The 20,656-nt window shown below is 41.6% G+C and overlaps 1 protein-coding gene and 1 long non-coding RNA gene across 2 annotated transcripts in view; one reads left to right on the top strand and one right to left on the bottom strand.

Annotated features, from left to right (window-relative positions):
• LOC138973507 (eukaryotic translation initiation factor 2-alpha kinase 1-like) overlaps nt 1-20,656 on the top strand; it is a 37,187-nt gene that overhangs the window by 7,248 nt on the left and 9,283 nt on the right. Inside the window, exons 3-10 of the mRNA XM_070346220.1 lie at nt 7,965-8,052; nt 8,355-8,478; nt 11,403-11,460; nt 11,728-11,815; nt 14,070-14,170; nt 15,202-15,310; nt 15,760-15,839; nt 16,215-16,355. Of these exons, the coding sequence (XP_070202321.1) occupies nt 7,965-8,052; nt 8,355-8,478; nt 11,403-11,460; nt 11,728-11,815; nt 14,070-14,170; nt 15,202-15,310; nt 15,760-15,839; nt 16,215-16,355 (789 nt within the window). The remainder of the gene's footprint in view (nt 1-7,964; nt 8,053-8,354; nt 8,479-11,402; nt 11,461-11,727; nt 11,816-14,069; nt 14,171-15,201; nt 15,311-15,759; nt 15,840-16,214; nt 16,356-20,656) is intronic.
• LOC138973574 (uncharacterized) overlaps nt 9,431-20,656 on the bottom strand; it is a 42,081-nt gene continuing 30,855 nt past the window's right edge. The window contains exon 2 of the long non-coding RNA XR_011458070.1: nt 9,431-9,620. This is a non-coding gene — a long non-coding RNA (uncharacterized lncRNA). The remainder of the gene's footprint in view (nt 9,621-20,656) is intronic.

Below are 20,656 nucleotides of genomic sequence, written 5' to 3'. Positions count from 1 at the left end.
ACTGAAAGCTGTCTTTTCCTTGTCGCTATCCTTCATTTCAACTTGGAAATAGCCCTGTGCCATGTCTAAGGTAGAAAACCATTTGCTACCCGCCAGGAGATCGAGTGACTCGTCTATTCTAGGCAGAGGATAAGCGTCCTTCTTTGTCAACGCATTGAGCTTTCTGAAATCAACACAGAAACGTACGCTACCGTCTTTCTTCTTCACTAGAACCACGGGGGCAGCCCAAGGGCTTTCACTTGGCTCTATCACGTCCGCTTCACACATTTTCCTCACCTCTTCCTCGATCACCTCTCTCTGCGCTATGGGGGGTCTACGCGGGGGGATTTTGACTGGTCTGTTTCCTTCCACATTGATTTCGTGCTTGGTCCTTCCGGACCGTCCTAACTGCCCTGTGGTCTCGTAAAAGACTTCTCGAAACTCACTCACTAAACCCAGTAACTTTTCTTTGGTTGGGGCGCTCACTCCCCTGTCTACCTTTCCCATCATGTCTGTCAATGGCGCTGATAGCCCCACACCATCTTTCTCTCCCCGACTATCGTGACTCTTTTTCTCAATTCTCCTGTTTTCCACCTGCTCTACTGTCTGAATAGAGGCTACCATCATTCCCCCTTCTAGATGCATCTCATGTTCAGAAAAGTTCGAAATCGGAACGTAAATTCCCTCGCTCCCGACAGATACCATCGCCCTAGGCACCTCCATACCCGGGTGCTTGTTAGCCTGACGTAGGGGTTCTATGAGTCCCTCCCGTTTTCCTGTCCATTCTCCCGTTACCATAGCCCTGACCAACCTTTCGCTATTGGGGGGTATGCTCACTGATTCCGTGACCTTAACCCTAGCGCACGTCTGACTCGCTTCACTGATCATCTGCACCGCCCGGCCGTGAATATGCAAGGTACCCTTACCAAAATCAAGAGAGGTAGCATTCTTTTTCAGAAAATCCATCCCCAGTATGCCCTGAGCCCCTTTGATCTCTCCCACTACCATCTGGGTCCTGAACTTTTGCCCATCGATGCTCATAGAGAATCGGCCTTTTCCCTGAACTCCCAAAGGATCGCCGTTTGCCATGCTCAAACGATTGCTAACTGGGTTAAGCTTGGGTCTCCTATCTCCCATAGCTTCAAAAACTTCTGCCGAGAGAATAGTCATGCCTGCCCCTGTATCGACCAACATCTCTATCTTTTGCATGCCCACTTCGACCGGTATTAGCCAACAGGCGCCTGCAGCTATGCTTACTCTCACGGGTGGTTGTTCTTTACTACCTTGATTGGCCTTTGCGTCTTCACGGTGGGCTGTGTTCTTGGCCTCGAACGCAACCCCATCTAGTTTAACTGCGCTGACTGAGCGTTCCCCCTTGGCTGTGCCCATCCCCCTTGTCTTTCCTTCTTTCTAGGACACTGACGAGCGAAATGTTGGGGATCACCGCAAACAAAACAGCTACCTGTCTCGGGCTTCCGTGCCCTGCCTCTCGACAACTCCTCTATTTTCTTTTCTAACATGTCCACTTTTCTACTCATGTCTTCTTCGTTTGCGTTTTCCTCTTTCCTTCCATCCCCTCCTCCTACGTATCGGATCGCTGACCCAACGTCCTCGGGCTTTTTCAACGTCTTTTCGGGAAACCCGTTATTCTTGAAAGCTACGTATTCCCCGGCTAGCGACACTGCTTCGTCTAGGGTACTGGGGTGTCCAAACTGCACCCTCTCTCTGAGAGCCTCTTCCGACAACCCACCAATAAACTGTTCTATCAGTATGAGTTCCCTCGCCCCAGTTTCCATGTCCCTATAAGCCCTGGTAGCCAAGCGACAGAGTGCAAACCCATACTCCTCAACTGTTTCCTGCTTTCTACGTCTTCTGTTGCGAAATTCGCATCTGTACGACATCACTCTCTCTTTAGGACTGAACCTCTTTGACAGCGCGCTGGTCAACGCAACGAAATCTCTCTTTTCTTCCTGTTGCAAATACCCCAACACCTGCTGAGCAGCCCCTCTAAGACTCAACGACAATTGAATCCCCTTTTCTTCTTCTGTCCACTCATTCCAAGTCGACACCCCATCAAAATGTTCTAGGTAGTCATTCAAATCAATTGAGGTACCATCGTACTTATCGGCCTGAATCGATTTCCTGCTGGTATGTTGATAGGGTTTTTCCCTCTCTATGAATAGACCTGGGCGACGTGTTCCCTCATCTACCCTATGATTGGCTGACCCTTGACCCCGACCTGCATAAGCATTCACGTGACCGTTCTCGGCCTGTTCGCGTTCAACCTCGTACCCTGAGTCAAAAGACATGTGCGTTTCGCCTTTCTGTTCATTCTCTGGATATTGTGATGGATACCTATATCTTCGTGGTGTTTCTGACCACCTAGTCTGACCTCCCCGAAGGTAACTGTCTTCCATTTCTATTTCTCTTTCTTCTCTCCTTGCCATCGAACCCTTAGCCGTAAGAAAGCTAGGTGAGAGAGCGCTCACGACTTGCCCTAGTCTTGACAAAATACCCATCTTTCTATTGTCCAAAACAATTCAATCTTTGCGAAACCTTCGCCGAACTTCCACTAACATGAACTATATCAACTTCATAAATGGGAATGTAACAGAACTTATTTCATAATAAGCCAACACATTTCAAATCCTGTCTGAACCTACGTCATACAAAATAGCAACAATCCCGCTTCAAATCATCCTACACACGTATAGCAACAATGTAGCAAATACAATGAAAAATGTTTCTTTCTTACCTTGTTTTTCGACGTCCTTCGAAAACAAACACAGTTGGAGGCGTTTCCTCTCTTTTCTTTCTCTTTTTTTTTTTTTTTTTTTTTTTTTTTTTTTTTCACTTTATCAACCACGGTCTGGGCTACCGTCAAATTTACTTCACTAGATCTATTAACTTGTTAAAATCCTGGTGCACGGTCACCATTTAATGTGGCAGATTTGATTAAAACCGGGGGCTGCCAGGGGATTGTGCGGGATGTTTCTTATTTACTCGTGATGTTGTTTGACCTCGCGTTGTGTTTTGTTTTGAGTGTAAGAATATTTCCCGTTTCCCTCTCTTATCCCCGATGCAGTAGACTCTAGTTTTCAGCTATCATACGGCCAACGGCCTCTCTCTTGCAACGAATGTAGCCCACACCGTGGTTGTACAGTTTAAGACATCATTTTTATTTTACAAGTGCATGAAATCAAAACATCGTCACTTTCACGCAGACTCGTCACTTCACAACTATCTCTGTCGTGTCTCAGTACTGTCGCTGACTGTCGTTTAAACAAGGGGGGTGATTATCAGGTTCCCGATTGACAAGGAACTTATTCAGACTTAAAGTCTTTATAACAGAACTCCCGATTAACAAGGAGCTATTTCGTGCATGAGATACTATCACTATCAGATTCCCGATTGACAAGGAATTTATACAAACGTTATAACAAAACTCCCGATTGACAAGGAGCTATTTAGTGCATGAGATGCTATCAGATTCCCGATTGGCAAGGAATTTATACAAGCGTTATAACAGAACTCCCGATTGACAAGGAGCTATTTAGTGTAGACTGCAAGGTTCCTAGTTCACAAAGAATGATTAAACAACAGATCTAAACAATTAAATCCTTACGGTTAGTAATGAAGGCCGGCTTCCGTTTAACAAAGAAGTCGGCTAAGGTTTACTTTTCCCGGTTAACAAGGAATTTAGTTAAAGTTAAATGACTCCCGATTAACAAAAGAGTCTGAAGTTAAGGTTAGGTGACTCCCGATTAACAAAGAGTGCCGCGCACTTGAAATCCAAAACATTATATAGACCTCAAATCTTTGGACTATTTCGCATAATCATGCGCTACAGTGAACTCTGACCCTGAATCACTAACTTCCGGCAAATAATCCGGTTCTTCTTCAATTTATGCTACTCTATTTTCCGCTAACCGTCGTTAAACAACCATGTCCGTAAGCGGCTATTATCCTAAAGAAACTTATCATTTTATCAAACAACTCCCGCACATCGATACTAACAGATTAGCAGCTAGTCGTCTGCAACAAAGTCACGTCTGCTTGAAGCGTCAGTGCTAAGCTGTTCTAAAAGCTAGCATCGTGCGTCGTAAATTACGTCACATAAAAGATGGCGTCAAGTGCATGCGTACCGATGAAGTCACTCAAACACGCGCACGCACACTGAATATTATTACGTGGGCTGCAAGGCTATTCCCTCACACTACGATTAAAACACAATAGCGTTTATATAGCTATTCTGACATTACATTCTGTGTTAAAATCATGTTTTTGTCGGCAGCACTGAGAATGGTCCATGTCGTTGATTGCAGACGACGGTTCCCTTTCCGCATGAAGCCACGGAAATAACCGAACATTGAAAAACCCACGGACATGTATTACGGAGAAAACTCGGGATAACCGGATGTTTAGCATTACGTCAATATGCTAGGAATCCTATGACGTCATGACGTATCATACTTGCCTACGTAGATTGTATACATGTTCGAAAGTCTGACTGTTGTCGGAATTCGCGTGGTGAAGACTGCGGTAAATCTGTAGATGATAAGAGAACAAGGATTGTCTCAGAAGAAACGACTAAATGTTTCAGACCGGTAACTTCATTGTGACATTGCACTATATAATGGACGTTCTATGTGACAGGAGAGTTTGCTGATTTTGTGTTAAACATTGGAGAGATCGTCTGCTAGAATCAGAGATAGGTCGCTTCAGATTGCAGCTTCTGGAAATTTGCAAGGTTTGTTGCCTGTTAAAAAACTGGATTTTACACGTAATGTATGTCATGTACAGTAAGCAACAACAAAAACACACACAAAGCAAATGGCATTGTCTGTCGACTAGGCATACACGTCAGCCATTGTTGTTACAGTTTTGAGTCAACACTGTACGTATTCTTCCGCAACAGGGTCCAATCGTCTGGGTTTCAAATGTTCTAAAAATAAATTCTAGTGTTGATTATTTTTTAGCCCTCTTTATTCTTACTTCGAATAATCCACGTGTGATTTTTGGGTTTAATCAAAGTAGTTCGTTCTAATTTCTCACTTGTCTAAAAATAATCAACTAGATTTAATCCACCCCTCGGTTGCATTGCAGGAGTTGTATAAATGATAATAACACGCTGATCCCGTGTATAGTTAGGAAAATTAAAGCTGTCTGTAAAAGAGCTGGTTAATGCAGGTGTCACACACCCCACGTTGTCACTACTCGAATGTAATCATGAATATACAAGATGACAAGGCGGTATAAGGGCGCAATAGCACGGTGCACTTAGCTTTATGCCACTGAGTGGGCGACCCGTGAATAGTCTATCTCCACAACTGCTCCGTCGAATGAAGTGCCAGTTGGCGTTGAACGAAGCAGGGAATAGTGGAGATCAGGCATGGGAATTGTCCGCCGAACCGATTTTTTGAGTCACTTGAGAAAAAGTGACTCTATGTAATCGGTCAGTGTTAGTCTCTCCGGCCGGCCGGCCGTCCGGCCGGCCGGCCGTAGACACCACCTTAACGTTGGACTTTTCTCGGAAACTATCAAAGCGATCGGGCTCATATTTTGTTTAGTCGTGACCTCCAATGACCTCTACACTTTAACGATGGTTTCGTTGACCTTTGACCTTTTTCAAGGTCACAGGTCAGCGTCAAAGGAAAAATTAGACATTTTATATCTTTGACAAAGTTCATCGGATGTGATTGAAACTTTGTAGGATTATTCTTTACATCAAAGTATTTACATCTGTAGCCTTTTACGAACGTTATCAGAAAAACAAGGGAGATAACTAGCCTTTTCTGTTCGGCAACACACAACTTAACGTTGGGCTTTTCTCGGAAACTATAAAAGTGACCGGGCTCAAATTTTATGTGAACGTGACTCATTGTGTTGTGAATAGCAATTTCTTCCTGTCCATCTGATGCCTCATATAATATTCAGAACTGCGAAAGTGACTCGATCGAGCGTTTGCTCTTCTTGTTTTTTGTTCCGCCGAAAATGCAAAAGTGTCCGCCGAAAAAATAAAGGGGGGAGGCACACAAGAAAAGCACCGGTTACTTTGGCCTTTGCGCAAAAGCCCACGAAAACTTTCCGTACTTTGTTCACGCACTGCTACCACCCGCCTCAGTTATTGAACTTTTATGTTTGAAAGTAAACCAGATTGCACAGATTGTGTTACAAGTTACATTTTCCTGTTTGTCTCAACAGATCAATTTTTTTACAAATTTAAACCATATAATACATGTATATATTTTTTTTCTTCAAAAAAGCAAAAATTGGTACATTTTTGTACTAAAAACTCTGATTCTAAAAACAGAATTTAATGGCAAACTTGGAGCTCAGATGACACCAGATTGCACCATCTGGGTTCTTTGGAGAAAATTTTTTTTCGGGGGAGCATGCCCCCGGACCTCCCTAGTAAAGCTAGGCGCTTCGCGCCGTCGACTTGACGCTTCGCGTCTTCAGTTATAAATTTTCCGCCTTTTTTACAATTTTCAATTCTCATGCCTGGGAGATATCAGGCGCCTCACTCAGTCGCTGAAGATCCTCCCCGTAGTCTACCAGAAAATGTAGCAGACGCGTAGATGGGCAGGACGACGACAGCGACAGCAACCACCAGAACACCAGGTTACAGCAAGTAGACAGGTTACGTCGGCAGGTTACGTAGACAGGTTATGTAGACCGTAGTACCGTAGATAGTAGACACCGATTACGTAGCAAGTCGTAAGGCTGCAACAAAAAGCATTGGTGCACTAAACATGCCACGCAACCCTTCACACACCACCTTTAAACATGTCACCTTTACATATTTCATCGAGCACGTGGGCCTGCACAAACGAACTTATAAAACAACAAATCAGCCATTTTCCTTCCTTCTCTCCATATCTGCAAAAACCATATACAGATTATTATTTTAGCGTCACAAAGAGCAAATTATGCGCTAACCTGGAAAGAACAACAGAGAGTATTTCATTCCACAAACACAGACTCGTCAACAGCGTTAAATAATGATTTATTACCTCAACAGCCTATGTAAGTAGCTCTCCTTTAAGCGAATCCGCTCCCTCGTATGGCTAATGCCTGTCCATCGACGACAATACCGCCATCCGACTCTTGCTGAATTACTTCATGCGTGGGATAAAAATCCCCCGCTCAGCTAAGAATCAAAACCTGCCAACCTTGTTGACCCGCACAGGTAACACAGCGAAAAGTTCTCTCTCCTTTATGGTTCCGTGAAGCCCTACTGTACCATGCAGAACGGCACTCTGACTTAAAACAATATGTCACCGAGTGAAGAAGACCATCTAACTTCAGGATGGAGGAAACCGATCTTTCTCTGTCGCTGCCCTGTGTTCGAGTGTCCTTTTCATGTCTTCCCCAAACAACCTTGAAAACATCACGTGACTCCGCGTGTCACATATCCTGTAAAGTTGCAGTCGATTTCGCCAAGCAAGCAAAATCACGCACGTGGAACTCCTGCAAAACGAAATCCCCGTGCTGGCTATGCTTTGTCAGCGGTTTCATTCCGTCACCCCGACTCAAGCACAGGCGTTTTCCATCACAATTGGAGATAGGCACTCGACAGAGTGTTCTTATCTCCAATCCATGTCACCAAATTGTGACACCATCATATTTGCATCACACATACTGTTAGCTCTTTAGATAACTTTTAAGATAGGAGTAGCAGTCTCAGTGGAAAAAGCTTTGTATAGATCTGGAAAAAAGGGCTCCCATGTACGTTGTTGTAGTAATTGTTGTAAAAGGTCAAGCTGCAGAATTTGTATAAATAACGGTCGTACCGATATGGGAGAGTCTACAGATTGGACAATTAAGTAATATCGAATAAAAAGCTGTTATGGCTTTTCTTTTAGTTGTTTGTTTTGTAGCATTGAGGCATTTTAGGTCTTCTCAGTTTTTTTATTCTAATTTTTACCATCCAATATTCTTTTCATAATTTTTGTGTGTGTTTTTTTGCTTTACAATTACAGCTGAGGGAAGTTCATGCTCTCTCAGTCCTCTCCCACCGAAACATTGTGCGATACCATTCCTCTTGGATAGAAGATGAGGAAAAATCAGGTAGGTCAGCACAATAAAATAAGGCCATTATGAATTTAGTTATGAACATGAAAATAAGTTCAGCACATTTTACACACCTACAATCCTATAAGTCGTATAATCATAACCAGCATATAAAGGAGAGTGAGGTTAAAAATAAAACAGATATCACACAACTTTGATAAGAACAAGGAAAGAAACAGTATATATATTTGAATGGCACTTTGAATAGCTGAAGACAATGAGCCTCGTGAAAAACAAATAATTGAATAAATCATTGTGAAAAACAAATTCATTGTTATGTCGTGGCTTTTCACTTTCAGATGGTGATTCCAGTGTTGTGTTTGAATCCAAAGAAGCAGTTGAGCCACTGAACCTCCCTTCACAAGCAGATAATGAGGATGATGATGATGAGTGGGTAGATGATGATGCTGAGGAAGAGGGCGAGTAAGTCCTTTTTTGGTTATTATTAATGAATTGCTTTCCCTCCCCCATATTAATATAATGAATGACTGTATATATTTGTGTGTGTGTGTGTGTGTGTGTCACAGTTTGTGTGTGTGTGTGTATGTAAAAGGATTAGCTAGATATGATGTTTGCTGGACTGGGGAAAGGAGAAGATATTTTGCATTTAAAGTACTTGAGTAAATTGAATACCTTCGTAATCTGAAGCATGCGTTTTCTTTTTTTAGTGGATTTTTGTAATCTCAGTGTAATGGAAACACTGAATTGTTGGGAAACAGTATACTACAGTCGAAACCGTTTATAACGAATCTCAGGGGAAAACGTTTTTTATTCGTTATAATCGATTTTCGTTATAACCGGTTTCTTCACATTTTCAACGTAAAAATGGTAAAATGTTGGCAAATAAGTATTGTTTTCTGTTGCATAAGTAATCTTTTTGTCATATCATTAAAACATTCAATGAGGTACATACATAATCGTACATGAGAGAGAGAGAGAGAGAGAGAGAGAGAGAGAGAGAGAGAGAGAGAGAGAGAGAGAGAGAGAGAGAGAGAGAGAGAGAGAGAGAGAGAGAGAGAGAGAGAGAGAGAGAGAGAGAGAGAGAGAGAGAGAGAGAGAGAGAGAGAGAGAGAGAGAGAGAGATGGAGAGAGAGAGAGAGAGAGAGAGAGAGAGGGGGGGTATGGGGCATGCAACAGGCCTAGGGAAAGCTGGAGATTCAAGTGGAGAATTATCAACTGTTATGTGGTCTATACAACGGTCAAATAAATGAATAATTAAGCAGAGAGATCGTTTTCAACAGAAATACCAAAGTTTGCCTGAAACAATAAACACACACACACACACACACACACACACACACACACACACACACACACACACACACACACACACACATACACACACATACACACACATACACACACACACATCGAATTCTGTTCTTCAACAAATCTGTTTATTAGGCCATAACCTTGTACCCAAGAATGTAACAATGAAATAAAAACAACAACAAAAACAACAACAAAAGACCTGGTGTCTAAAAATTGATGTACACAATAATGGCTTTGTTTTGCAGGCGGAAAAGAAAATAGACAAAAAAACAACACTTAGATGTTTACTTAAACTATCAAGCAATTTACAAATAGAAACTGGTGAAAACAATTCAAATAAATTCATTTGTAATGAATTTAATTATCCTTGTCTTTTGGAACTACATATTTATGGAAAAATGGATTCTTTTTTCAAACTAAAACAGAAGCACAAAAATAACCTGTACAACTTGACAGTGTTTACAAATGCTTAACTATCGCGACACTAGCAATCCAGTTGGATTAAAATAATAGTGTCGTTAAATAATAATCTTCTCATAAACGAACGCAAAATGAAATGGTCAACACAGATCAGCAACGATACATTTGAATAAGGAAAATTAGCTGCAGCGTGACTCTATAACAGAACAAACAAATTCAAGTTGCAAAAGTTATACCTTTGTTTCTGCTTTGCATTTTCGTTATAACCGGTTTGTTTTTAGTGATAACCAAGAACACCGCTGGCAGGGAAAAAATAAAATGTTTGTTATAACCAATATTCGTTATACCCGGTTTCGTTATAGTGATAACTAAGAACACCACTGGCAGGGAAAAAATAAAATGTTCGTTATAATCAATAGTTAGTCGCCATCTTGTTGTATGAATTACTTCCCAAAGTTGACGTCATAAGTCATAAGTTACGAAAAAGTTGGATTTGCGTCATAGTTTCGTTCTAACCGGTTCTTTTTCTGGTCTGGGAACAAGAAATGTTGACGTTGTAAGCAGTTTCTCGTTATAACCGGTTTCGTTATAACCAGTTTGTTTTTAGAGATAAATAAGAACAGCGCTGGCAGGGGAAAAATAAAATGTTCGTTATGACCAATATTCGTTATAACCGGTTACGTTATAAACGATTCCGACTGTATCATACTTTTATTCAAAAGTTTACAGCGTACATGTAGCAGCCATTCACAGGTTCTGACAATGTATTACATGTATTTGCATTTTCTTGTTGATGTTTAATCTTTCCAATAAGAGATGGTTTAAGAAAGGGTTCTAGTTCCATTTTTTGAGTCACTTGAGAAAAAGTGACTCTATGTAATCGGTCAGTGTTAGTCTGTCCGGCCGGCCGGCCGTCCGGCCGGCCGTCCGTAGACACCACCTTAACGTTGGACTTTTCTCGGAAACTATCAAAGCGATCCGGCTCATATTTTGTTTAGTCGTGACCTCCAATGACCTCTACACTTTAACGATGGTTTCGTTGACCTTTGACCTTTTTCAAGGTCACAGGTCAGCGTCAAAGGAAAAATTAGACATTTTATATCTTTGACAAAGTTCATCGGATGTGATTGAAACTTTGTAGGATTATTCTTTACATCAAAGTATTTACATCTGTAGCCTTTTACGAACGTTATCAGAAAAACAAGGGAGATAACTAGCCTTTTCTGTTCGGCAACACACAACTTAACGTTGGGCTTTTCTCGGAAACTATAAAAGTGACCGGGCTCAAATTTTATGTGAACGTGACTCCCAGTGACCTCTACACTTTGACGTCTGCTTTGGTGACCTTTGACCTTTTTCAAGGTCACAGGTATGTCTTGAAGGAAAAAAATTGAAATATCATATCTCTGAAACTATTCATCGGATTTGATTCAAACTTTATAGGATTATTCTTTACATCAAATTATTTACATCTGTATTCTGTTGTGAATAGCAATTTCTTCCTGTCCATCTGATGCCTCATATAATATTCAGAACTGCGAAAGTGACTCGATCGAGCGTTTGCTCTTCTTGTTTTAAAAGTCTGAACATATGTCACCTAAACACATATCCAAGTGTATTATTTAAGTGCCATATGTCTGCTTTTATCTTTTCAGTGAAGACAATAAAGATGAAGATGCAGATGAAAGCGAGGAGGAATCCGATGAAACAGAAGTATGATTTGATTCATTTACGTACACATGATGATACATGACTTGCATGGTTATGCCTTGAACTGTTTACACGTAAAGAATGGATGAACCAGCAAACATGCATACACAAACACAAGCATGCATGCACCCTTGTAGGCACACATCGACACACATGCAAACAGTCATGCAGACGTGCATACAGTCACACATGCATACATTTACAGCTTTTGAGTATTATCTAAGTTTTGTGTTTGTTTATTGATATTTGCTCTCTCTCTTTCTTCTACAGGAATATTCCAGTATTTTATATATCCAGATGGAGCTCTGCACATCCACTCTCAGGGGCTGGCTTGACAAAAGAAATGAAGGCGTTGCTTGTAAGCTATGAACATTTTTTTTGCATTGGACGTGTACTTGGCTTTGAATATACAGCAGTCCCTGCAATGTACGGCCCCCGGCGTGAGCGGACACCTGACATGTAGGGTCAGATTTGCTAGGCACAGAGTGTTTTTTAACGATAATTGCCCCCTCTTAAGCGGACACCTGCAAAACGTGGACGCGGACACTAATTTTCGGTCTGAATTGTAGGTCATGCCTGCAATGTAGGGACAGCCGGTCATCAAATTTCACCACTACTGTGACCAAGTCGATAACAGGGCAGCATGGCTAATCTGACTCCTGGTACAAAGGTGAAAGCAGCAGTGGAAAACAGGAGGGATGTCAGTCTCCTGTATATTTGAGTGCACCTTTCTCAGCAGGAGGGGGGTGATTTCGGTCAGAAGTGGGGTATGCACTTTTGCTGTCAGTCTTGTGCCGAAAAACGACTTTCGGGAAGATGAGCGAAATGGCAGCCAGGCGTCAAGTTCAGTGTAATGATCGTGTCTCACCAAAATGACATGTCACAAGAAACAACACATCCTTATAAAAATCCATTACTTTATCTAATTTACTGCTTCTTTTGATCTAAAATGTTTCTGATCAAGAAGTTAAACAAAACGAAACCACACGACTGCGTGTAATAAAGACTCTGGATAATTTCAGATTGTTCTCGTTACAAGTCATAACACGTGACGCTATTGTCACAAAAAACATTTACATATGCTTTTTTTCTCCAACAAAGGGGTTTATGATTGTAAAAACATGGTTTTCTTATTAAGTTTCTTCACATTGCTTAATTTGGTGCTGCTTCCACTCCCATGTGTGTCTCCTGCCTCCGAACACACACGCTACAGAGCTCGACTCGATGTGCGCAGTTTCGTATAAAAATTATTTTCCAAATTTCCCCACTGTGTTTTATAAAATAATCATATTATGAAAACACATACATTCTTATCTTAGTTGTTATGTATTCATTGTTAGTAAACATCGGCATTATTCATGTTTTACTTTAAACGCAATCATTGTTATTTATAGATCACAGGCACCTGATGTAAGTAGGTCACACACGTGTAAATGTTGTGCCCAGTCCTTGTTTTTGTTTCTGTTATTATTTTAGTTAGCAGGTCTAGTTGAGCACGTATTAAGTATCATGTACCCACTACTAGTCATTGTGCATTTTAGTTAATGGACTGATGATGTCATTTGTATGGAGTCGACGCACGTGCGAGGATATGTATGTGTGGGAGGGGGGGGGGGGGGGGGGGGGCGCGGGAGATGGAAGCTTGCTGTATGTTATGTAATGTATATATTGTGTGTGATACGTGGAAATGTGATACTATTTATTTGCATGTATGATACAGGTACAAATGTGATAATTGTAGGCTTATACTAGTGATTACTGTGTGTGATACATGAAATGTGATATGAATGCTGTTTTTATATGTTATACTCTTACTTTCTCCCAAGCGCAAGACAAATTCTTCCATGAAAATTGAAGCCAATAAAATTTGAGTTGAGTTGAGTTGAGTTGAGTTGTGAATAAAGGATTTGTGTTACTTACACTGTTTCTTGTGACGTGTGACTTAAATACATTGGTTTGTCACAAAAAACAGATGTTTAGACAATTTTGAGATCAAACTTCACTCAAGCCTTTGTATCTTTTGCAGACAAATATGTTCATTTGAACAAAGTGGGATATTAAAACGTTTTATCAGGAAGAAATTGTTATTTTTTGTGGAATGCATTTTTGCATAAGTGAAAAACTGTTTAGTGACGTGACACATACATGATGAGAATTTTCAAGGAACATGATCTGTGAGCACTTTATTTGGCTATGAATGCAAAGAGTCCATCAAAGCTTATATAAAAAATATTTTTTAATCTTGGTTTTTAATTTAAATGAACTAAGTTCTAGCACTGAAAATGTTGTGTGTCACGAGAATCAGTTTTACAAGCAACACATCAAACACTAATTTCTCATCCTGCAGTCTTTTAAATGAAAAATGTGAACAGTTCAATCATTTAACATAACAAAGATACAAAAGACATATTGAGAAACCCAAAATGAAAATTCAGTGTCCTCTTGGGCACCTTTTGGGAGTTGCCCATATGTATAAACCATACTTGAATATTTGGGTAATTCTCTCCTCTCAACAAAGATTGTGTGATCAAAGTTACTATCCATGTTAATTATACTGTACTTATTTTGTATTCTCCACATTTTTATGCAGTCTCTGCATCTTCTCTTTACAGCAACAATCAAAGATAAGGGGACAATTATGGACAAAATGCACCAGGTTCTGCAAGGAGTGAAATTTATCCACAAGCATGGTTTGATTCATCGTGATCTGAAGGTGGGAAACATTAAACTGAGGGTTGCACAGCTATATATGTACTTGATGAAGTTTTTGTTTGGGGAAAGTGTTGCCCTTTCTGTCTTTTGTGTACATGAACTGTGCTAGTTCAGCAGTCATAGATGATAGAGATACATTTTAAGCCTCAGTTGTAGTTTATTGTAATTACTGTTTATTAAAAACACTGCTGAAATATTTGCTACTATCAGTTGTTCTGTGAGTCGATCATTGTCCAAAGCAGTGCATGATCATGCTAGCCATTTTCCAAACCTGTACCTCTTCACAAGTACGTGGTGTAAAAATACTCTATATCTCGATCCTCAAGCCAAAAGGTTAAATCAAGTGATTACATGATAATAATACAGGTTAAAAATCTGTCAAATGAAATAGTATTCTGTGTGTATTACCCTTTGCCAGTTCCATTTTCAGTATTTTCAGATATGTATTGGTATAATACTGGAATTTTCCAGTTAACGCAATCCATCATTTCTTGGAGAAGCAATCATGGCTCTCAGTTGAGCTGATGGGTTCTATGTCGACCAAAAGAGTGGGATTCTCGGTAGGTGGACTTCCTGTAGGTGGATTCCCTGTATACAGGGAATACCACAGGGTGTAGTTCCTGTAGAATTTCGCTGATATCACTGAAAGTCACGTGATGCTTAGCAACATTGGTAGAATTTGATGTTTTTTGATCGTTTTTGTTATTTCTTAGAAATTCGAGTATGGATTGCAAGTTTTATTGAAAAACTAAACCCTGTGGGATTCCCTGTATACAAGAACTCCACCAACAGGGAATCCCACTCTTTTGGTCGACATAGACCCCATCAGCCTCAGTTGATCTGTATCACCTCTCAGCTCTCGTGGCGAAAGATCGAAACTAATTCAAAGCATGCAGTATACAATCATTTGATACTTGTATTCTGACCATTTCAGAGTCAAACATTGTTCTTCTTTCTGTTTCTGCTTTATCTGTTCGTGTGCAACTTTGTAAGTGACGGAAATTTAATTAATATGTTGGCCTTTTCTTCCAGCCTGACAACATTTTTCTGCAAGGAGACCTTGTAAAAATTGGAGACTTCGGTCTGGCCAAAGTGGGCGGTGCAGGAGAGGCAGAGAATAAGAGCAACAGCAAATCTGATGGTTAGTAAGAATGTTGCAGTTTTGTTGAGTAATTTATTTAGCACTTCTCTTCTTGATGTCTTTTTGTACCTGCCACCTCATTTTTTTCCCACCCTTGTCATGTTGTTTTCATTTTTGTTGCACCTTGTAATTTCATTTTTATCAGCTGTCTTACATTTTTTTTTACGAACATATGGGGACACAGCTAGCAGACATCTCGATCTTTCTCTCTCAATCTCTCTCTCGATCTGCATCAAGGTTGTAAAGATAGACGCTAAGCATAGCACAGGTTGTTGTGGCTTGTGTTCAAAACAGGTTTTAGGTTTGTTCAGCCTATCAAGCCTGTAACAGTATGCACAGCTACGTATAAGTAAAACCCGTGCATCACTGAAGGATTTTATTCCAAACCTGAAAATGAGAAATGTTTATTTTCAATTGTCACATGATTTTGATCTGTTTTTTCACCACAGTTCACAACCAGAGATACTGTGTAGGCACCTCCCCATATGCTGCCCCTGAAATGGTGTCATGCTCTACATACGATGAAAAAGTAAGATTGACGCAATTCCTGCATTGGCTAGTACGAGTAGTACAGTCAAACATGTCTATATTGACCACCCATGGGACCAAGCAATAGTGGTCATTATATAAAAAGGTGGTCGCAGCCTTAACTTTTCATATCATATCAATTTATCTTTAATTGCAATGCAATGTGTTGGGTTGTAAACAGCGTATTTCCCAGTTTTCATACGCCAAGTGGGGAGATTTCATTGCAAAGATTAAACAAATTTGATCCTCAGGACAAGGTGATAACATTGTAGGTTCGGTAGATGACGGCACAGCTAGGAAACAAACAAAGCATTCTTGTCTTCTTCATGCAAGTAACAAAGATGTGTGTGTGTGTGTGTGTGTGTGTGTTTTGCAGAGTGATATTTACAGCGTTGGCGTGATATTCTTGGAGATGTGCTACAAGATGGTCACTTGGCAAGAGAGAGCGGAGAAAGCAGGGGAGCTTCAGAAGGGTCAAGTGCCAAAAGAGCTGAAGAGTAAATCATGGAAAAAGGAGGTTTGCTGTTAGTTTTAGAATGCACACATGAAGAATATTCACGAGTATTGTGTTTTTTGCTTGACAAATGAAAATGCATGTATGTAAATGTTTTTGCCTTTTTGGGTCAGAATTTGGATTGCATGCATTTATGCACACCCATGTATATGAACCTTCCTCCCCTATCGCCTCCACCCATTCCCATCCCCTCCCACTCCCTTCCCAACCACCCATAAGAGAACAGGAAACAAGTCGCGTAAGGCGAAGTTACTACATTTAGTCAAGCTGTGGAACTCACAGAATGAAACGCACTGCATATTTCTTTCGAATACATCACCTCAATTTAACTAATAGGAGTTACCTTACTTACGAGTGCTAGACTGAGAAGCGTCCTATGTTACCAGTACTAGACTGTAAACAAGGTCGCTAACTCTAGATTTCCGTCGGTATACCATTTAGGGGAGTAGTCTCCCTTTGTCGGTAGTACCTCTCTGCGCATGTGCCAATGCCCATAATCCCCAGTTTCAATTTCTTGCTACGGGGAGCTAGACGTGTATTTAGACCTTTCCCGTCTAAGAAGACTTCCTTCACAGGAACTACAACATTCACCTTCAATCACGGTTTGGGCTTTCCTTTTTAAGGGCGATTACTACGCCCGTATACATTCAATGATTCATCACGTTGAACAACGTAACGAACCGTGAAAATGAAAGTGAAACGGCTTAAAAATGTAACAAAGTTACTTGGTCATAAGTAGAAGGTACTTCAATCATCAATGATACCTCGTTGACACACAGAGCCTAACAGGCTCCGTTACTTGTCTTTTTTAACTAGTGAACATGCAATTGAACGACAACTATTCTTTACTCAGTCGTTACGAATGTCGAACAGATATTTACAGCGGTTGGACCGGTTTCATTGGCGCAGTAGAACTCCGCGAACGATAACTTACCTTGCCGCTTTCAATGGAAAGCAACGGCAGGTCACCCTACACATCAATGTAGGAATACGAACAAGACCTTCAACTTCGAAATTACCCGGAAGTTTTTTGCGTTTTAACAGCTTTTTATCGACTACAGCGAGGTTTACCATGGGCGTTATCCCGACCGGAAGCGCCGGCTTTTTTTAGGCGTACAAAGTATCGAGCGCCCGCGAAGGTTACATACGGCGTATGAATACTTCTGTCATTACAAACTGCGATGACTCTTGCGGGCAGCGTAGATACGGAACGCAGTACGCTTGAACGCTGATTGAACTGAAGGCACAGAGCGCCCGCGAATGTTACATATGGCGTATGAATACTTCGGTCATTACAAACTGCGATGACTTTTGCGGGCAGCGTAGATACGGACCGCAGTACGCTTGAACGCTGATAGAACTGAAAGCGGGTTGTATCGAAGAATAACAACAACAAACCTCGCCCGCTTGGAAAGAAAACCAAACACTGAGATTGAGATATGCGCCTCCGGGAATTTTACGGAGGGAACTTCCTTTACTCTCAGAGAAAGGCAAGTAATTCTCTCTCCTATGTTTCTGGGAAACGATGTTTTCTGCGGTTGGCAGATTATGGTTTTGGTATTTTTATCAGATGATCATGGTGGACTCACAGAGACCACGTGGTGGTACTTCTTCAAATTGGATAAAGAATACTTTCCTTGCCAACTTAACTTGATTAACTTGTAAACTTGTATGCGTGCATACATACACATTATATATATATAAATATATATTTAAAAAAAATAAAAATAAAAAAAATAAAAAATTTCTTGGCAAAGGGTATCAAAGAAGTCAGTTGATGTTACAAATTCCATTTTCATGGAGTGTTTAAATCAGCTATCTGAGTGGTAAAGATTTAACTTATGGTTAAACTCAAGTGTTTACACTTTGAGATTTACACTCAGCTAAAATCTGTTGATACCACAGTGCCAGGAGACAGCTCTTCAAATTCAATTAGAACAGGCACACATATATACTTATGTTCTGTTCCAGTGCACAATTGATGTACATTACACTTGAATGACATGTTATGAATAATATACAGTTGAAACCATGCCTTAGGGGCATGAATAAACTTGGTTGTTAACACATGAGTATTACACTCAGCTGAGTTTTCACAACATGCAAGATCGAGCAAGGCTCTGAATAATACTCACAGGGGAGCTTCCTATAATGTTGTCATGCCTCTACTTATTCCTGGTTCGTAGGCAAAACCTAAGCCTTTGACCTTTAACAAGGCCACATCTCTACTGTTGTCACCTAATCCTACGACTAGGTTCTCAGAAGTAGACAACAGGACCTAACAATAAGAGGCCGCCCTTAAATAACACTGGCTCTAGTCAGGTTCATACAAGGGATACAATGTTTATCATTTCATATTATGGAAAATATAACATATTTGCTAAACGGATGTTGTTACAACACACAATTAACTATGCCTCCTAGACAGAGCGGCTACTCTCATGAGAAAGGTACTGGATAAACTCTTGGCACATCCATGCCGTTATCAGTACGAGGGGGAATTAAGTCATATTGACATGTATTTATATATACGTAGACATTACCAAACAGACAATGTCGGGCGTTCTGGGGGAATACCTCCAGTAAGCACAGGAAGAGACAGGCTTCCTTTTCGCCTTATAACTCCCAGGATCGTTGCGACAGCTTATGACAGACCCTCCAGCTGTCAGGCAAGACGTCCACTGGGCGTAACATGAGTAGAATCTCCCTGAGGTAGCTACAGCCTCGTCTGCAACCTCTCCCTTGAGGTGACCCCGAAACACGGCTGTTGACAGGACTGGGCCCCTCCCACCACTATCTTTGCCAGGGTTCCCCATCATGATGGTGGCTTCATGCATTTTGACTACCAGTATTCAGTGCTGCAAACTGCCTGTAGCGATGCTTCAGCACCGGAAGGACAGCTCCCGCCCCCCATTGCCTGTCTACCACCTCCTGACGGACTGAGGAAGACCTAATGTTTAACGCTCTTGGAACTAGACCAACACTTCACGCCTGACCATATTCAGCAGTGCCCGGCTACACAGAAGTCTGGGAGTGTGAGGAGAATGCCTAGAGCCTCCTAGTTATCTTCATCACCTGGAATGGAGAGCTAATGGTTAGAGGCTACAACCTTCACACCGGGGAGCCGCCCTACCAGTAACAAGATGGCACCTGCAATCTGCATACAGATCACCAGTCAAACAGCGGTGGACAACTGAACAGGGTATAGTAGTCACATCAGTTTCCATGCATACTGCAAGCTCTTGAGGTCTCTAGATGTCTCCTTCGGATACACAGCTACAAGACAGACACTGCGTACCAAGATAAGAGGAATCAAAGTGTCTCAAGACATTTGCCTGAGGAAACGACTCTGAAGATCACTCACACTTGGAGTGGAGCTTGTTCAACAGGGTAACAGGCCCAAGAATCTTGCCATACAAGCGTCGGGCAACACGGGTGAGCATGTTCAGGCTACATCACAAGGCGGGGAGCTGTTGGAGATAACGCAGAGACGGGGGAAGAAGTGCTCTGAGATCGTCAAGTACAGAATGCTTTCATGACCTGTGGACGGACTCAGCGTAACAACTTGTAAGAGTTGCCCCTTCTTCCTGAATGTCATCTGACACCCGCATCAGCCAGGGGATGATGATAGAAATGTCAGATTGTACAGTCGACACTCAACAGAGGATGTCCGACACCTGTTACAGGTCACATCTCGACTGATAATGGTAACAACTCTGGCAGAAGCATCAACAGGAGAGACGACAGTAGACGTCCTAGAGAAGGGATGGGCCGTTTAAGATCACTGGGCAGGTGCCCCTGAGATGATCAGCAGCTTTTGGAAGACAACCTACCCCAGGGTCAGGCAGTCCTTAGGCTACAAAACCTCATGGTTATCATACTTGGACCAAGTCAAGAACCGCCCTGATATGATCATATGGCGCTTCGTGGTCGGCTGGGCGTTAAGCAAACAAACAAACCAAGTCAAGGCAAAACCCTTCAACAGGGACAGCACTCAACCTACGTCATGCTTCAGAGACGGACAGACTTGACTAAAGAGGGAATGTCTCCCGAGGTGACTCCGCCCGTTTTTCCATGGACTTTCCAGGAAGGACACTGAGAGATAGTCTGAGGTCTGGCCAGCCATCCGCACTATGAGATCCATGGGCCAGATTTCATAGATCAAGGAGGACCTCTCAGCCCATGCGGATTGATTAGTGCTGCCAGACATCTTGGACTGGGTAAACCATACGTCCCTCCATCATTGAGTCAAATTTTCCTGGAACAAGAAGAGCTTCCTCTACCTTTAGGGGTATTGGGTACGG

Source organism: Littorina saxatilis, linkage group LG1, assembly GCF_037325665.1.
Source record: "Littorina saxatilis isolate snail1 linkage group LG1, US_GU_Lsax_2.0, whole genome shotgun sequence".
NCBI classification, from domain to species: domain Eukaryota; kingdom Metazoa; phylum Mollusca; class Gastropoda; order Littorinimorpha; family Littorinidae; genus Littorina; species Littorina saxatilis.
Note: the sequence above shows the minus strand (reverse complement) of the source record. Positions and strands in the feature narration are given on the sequence as shown.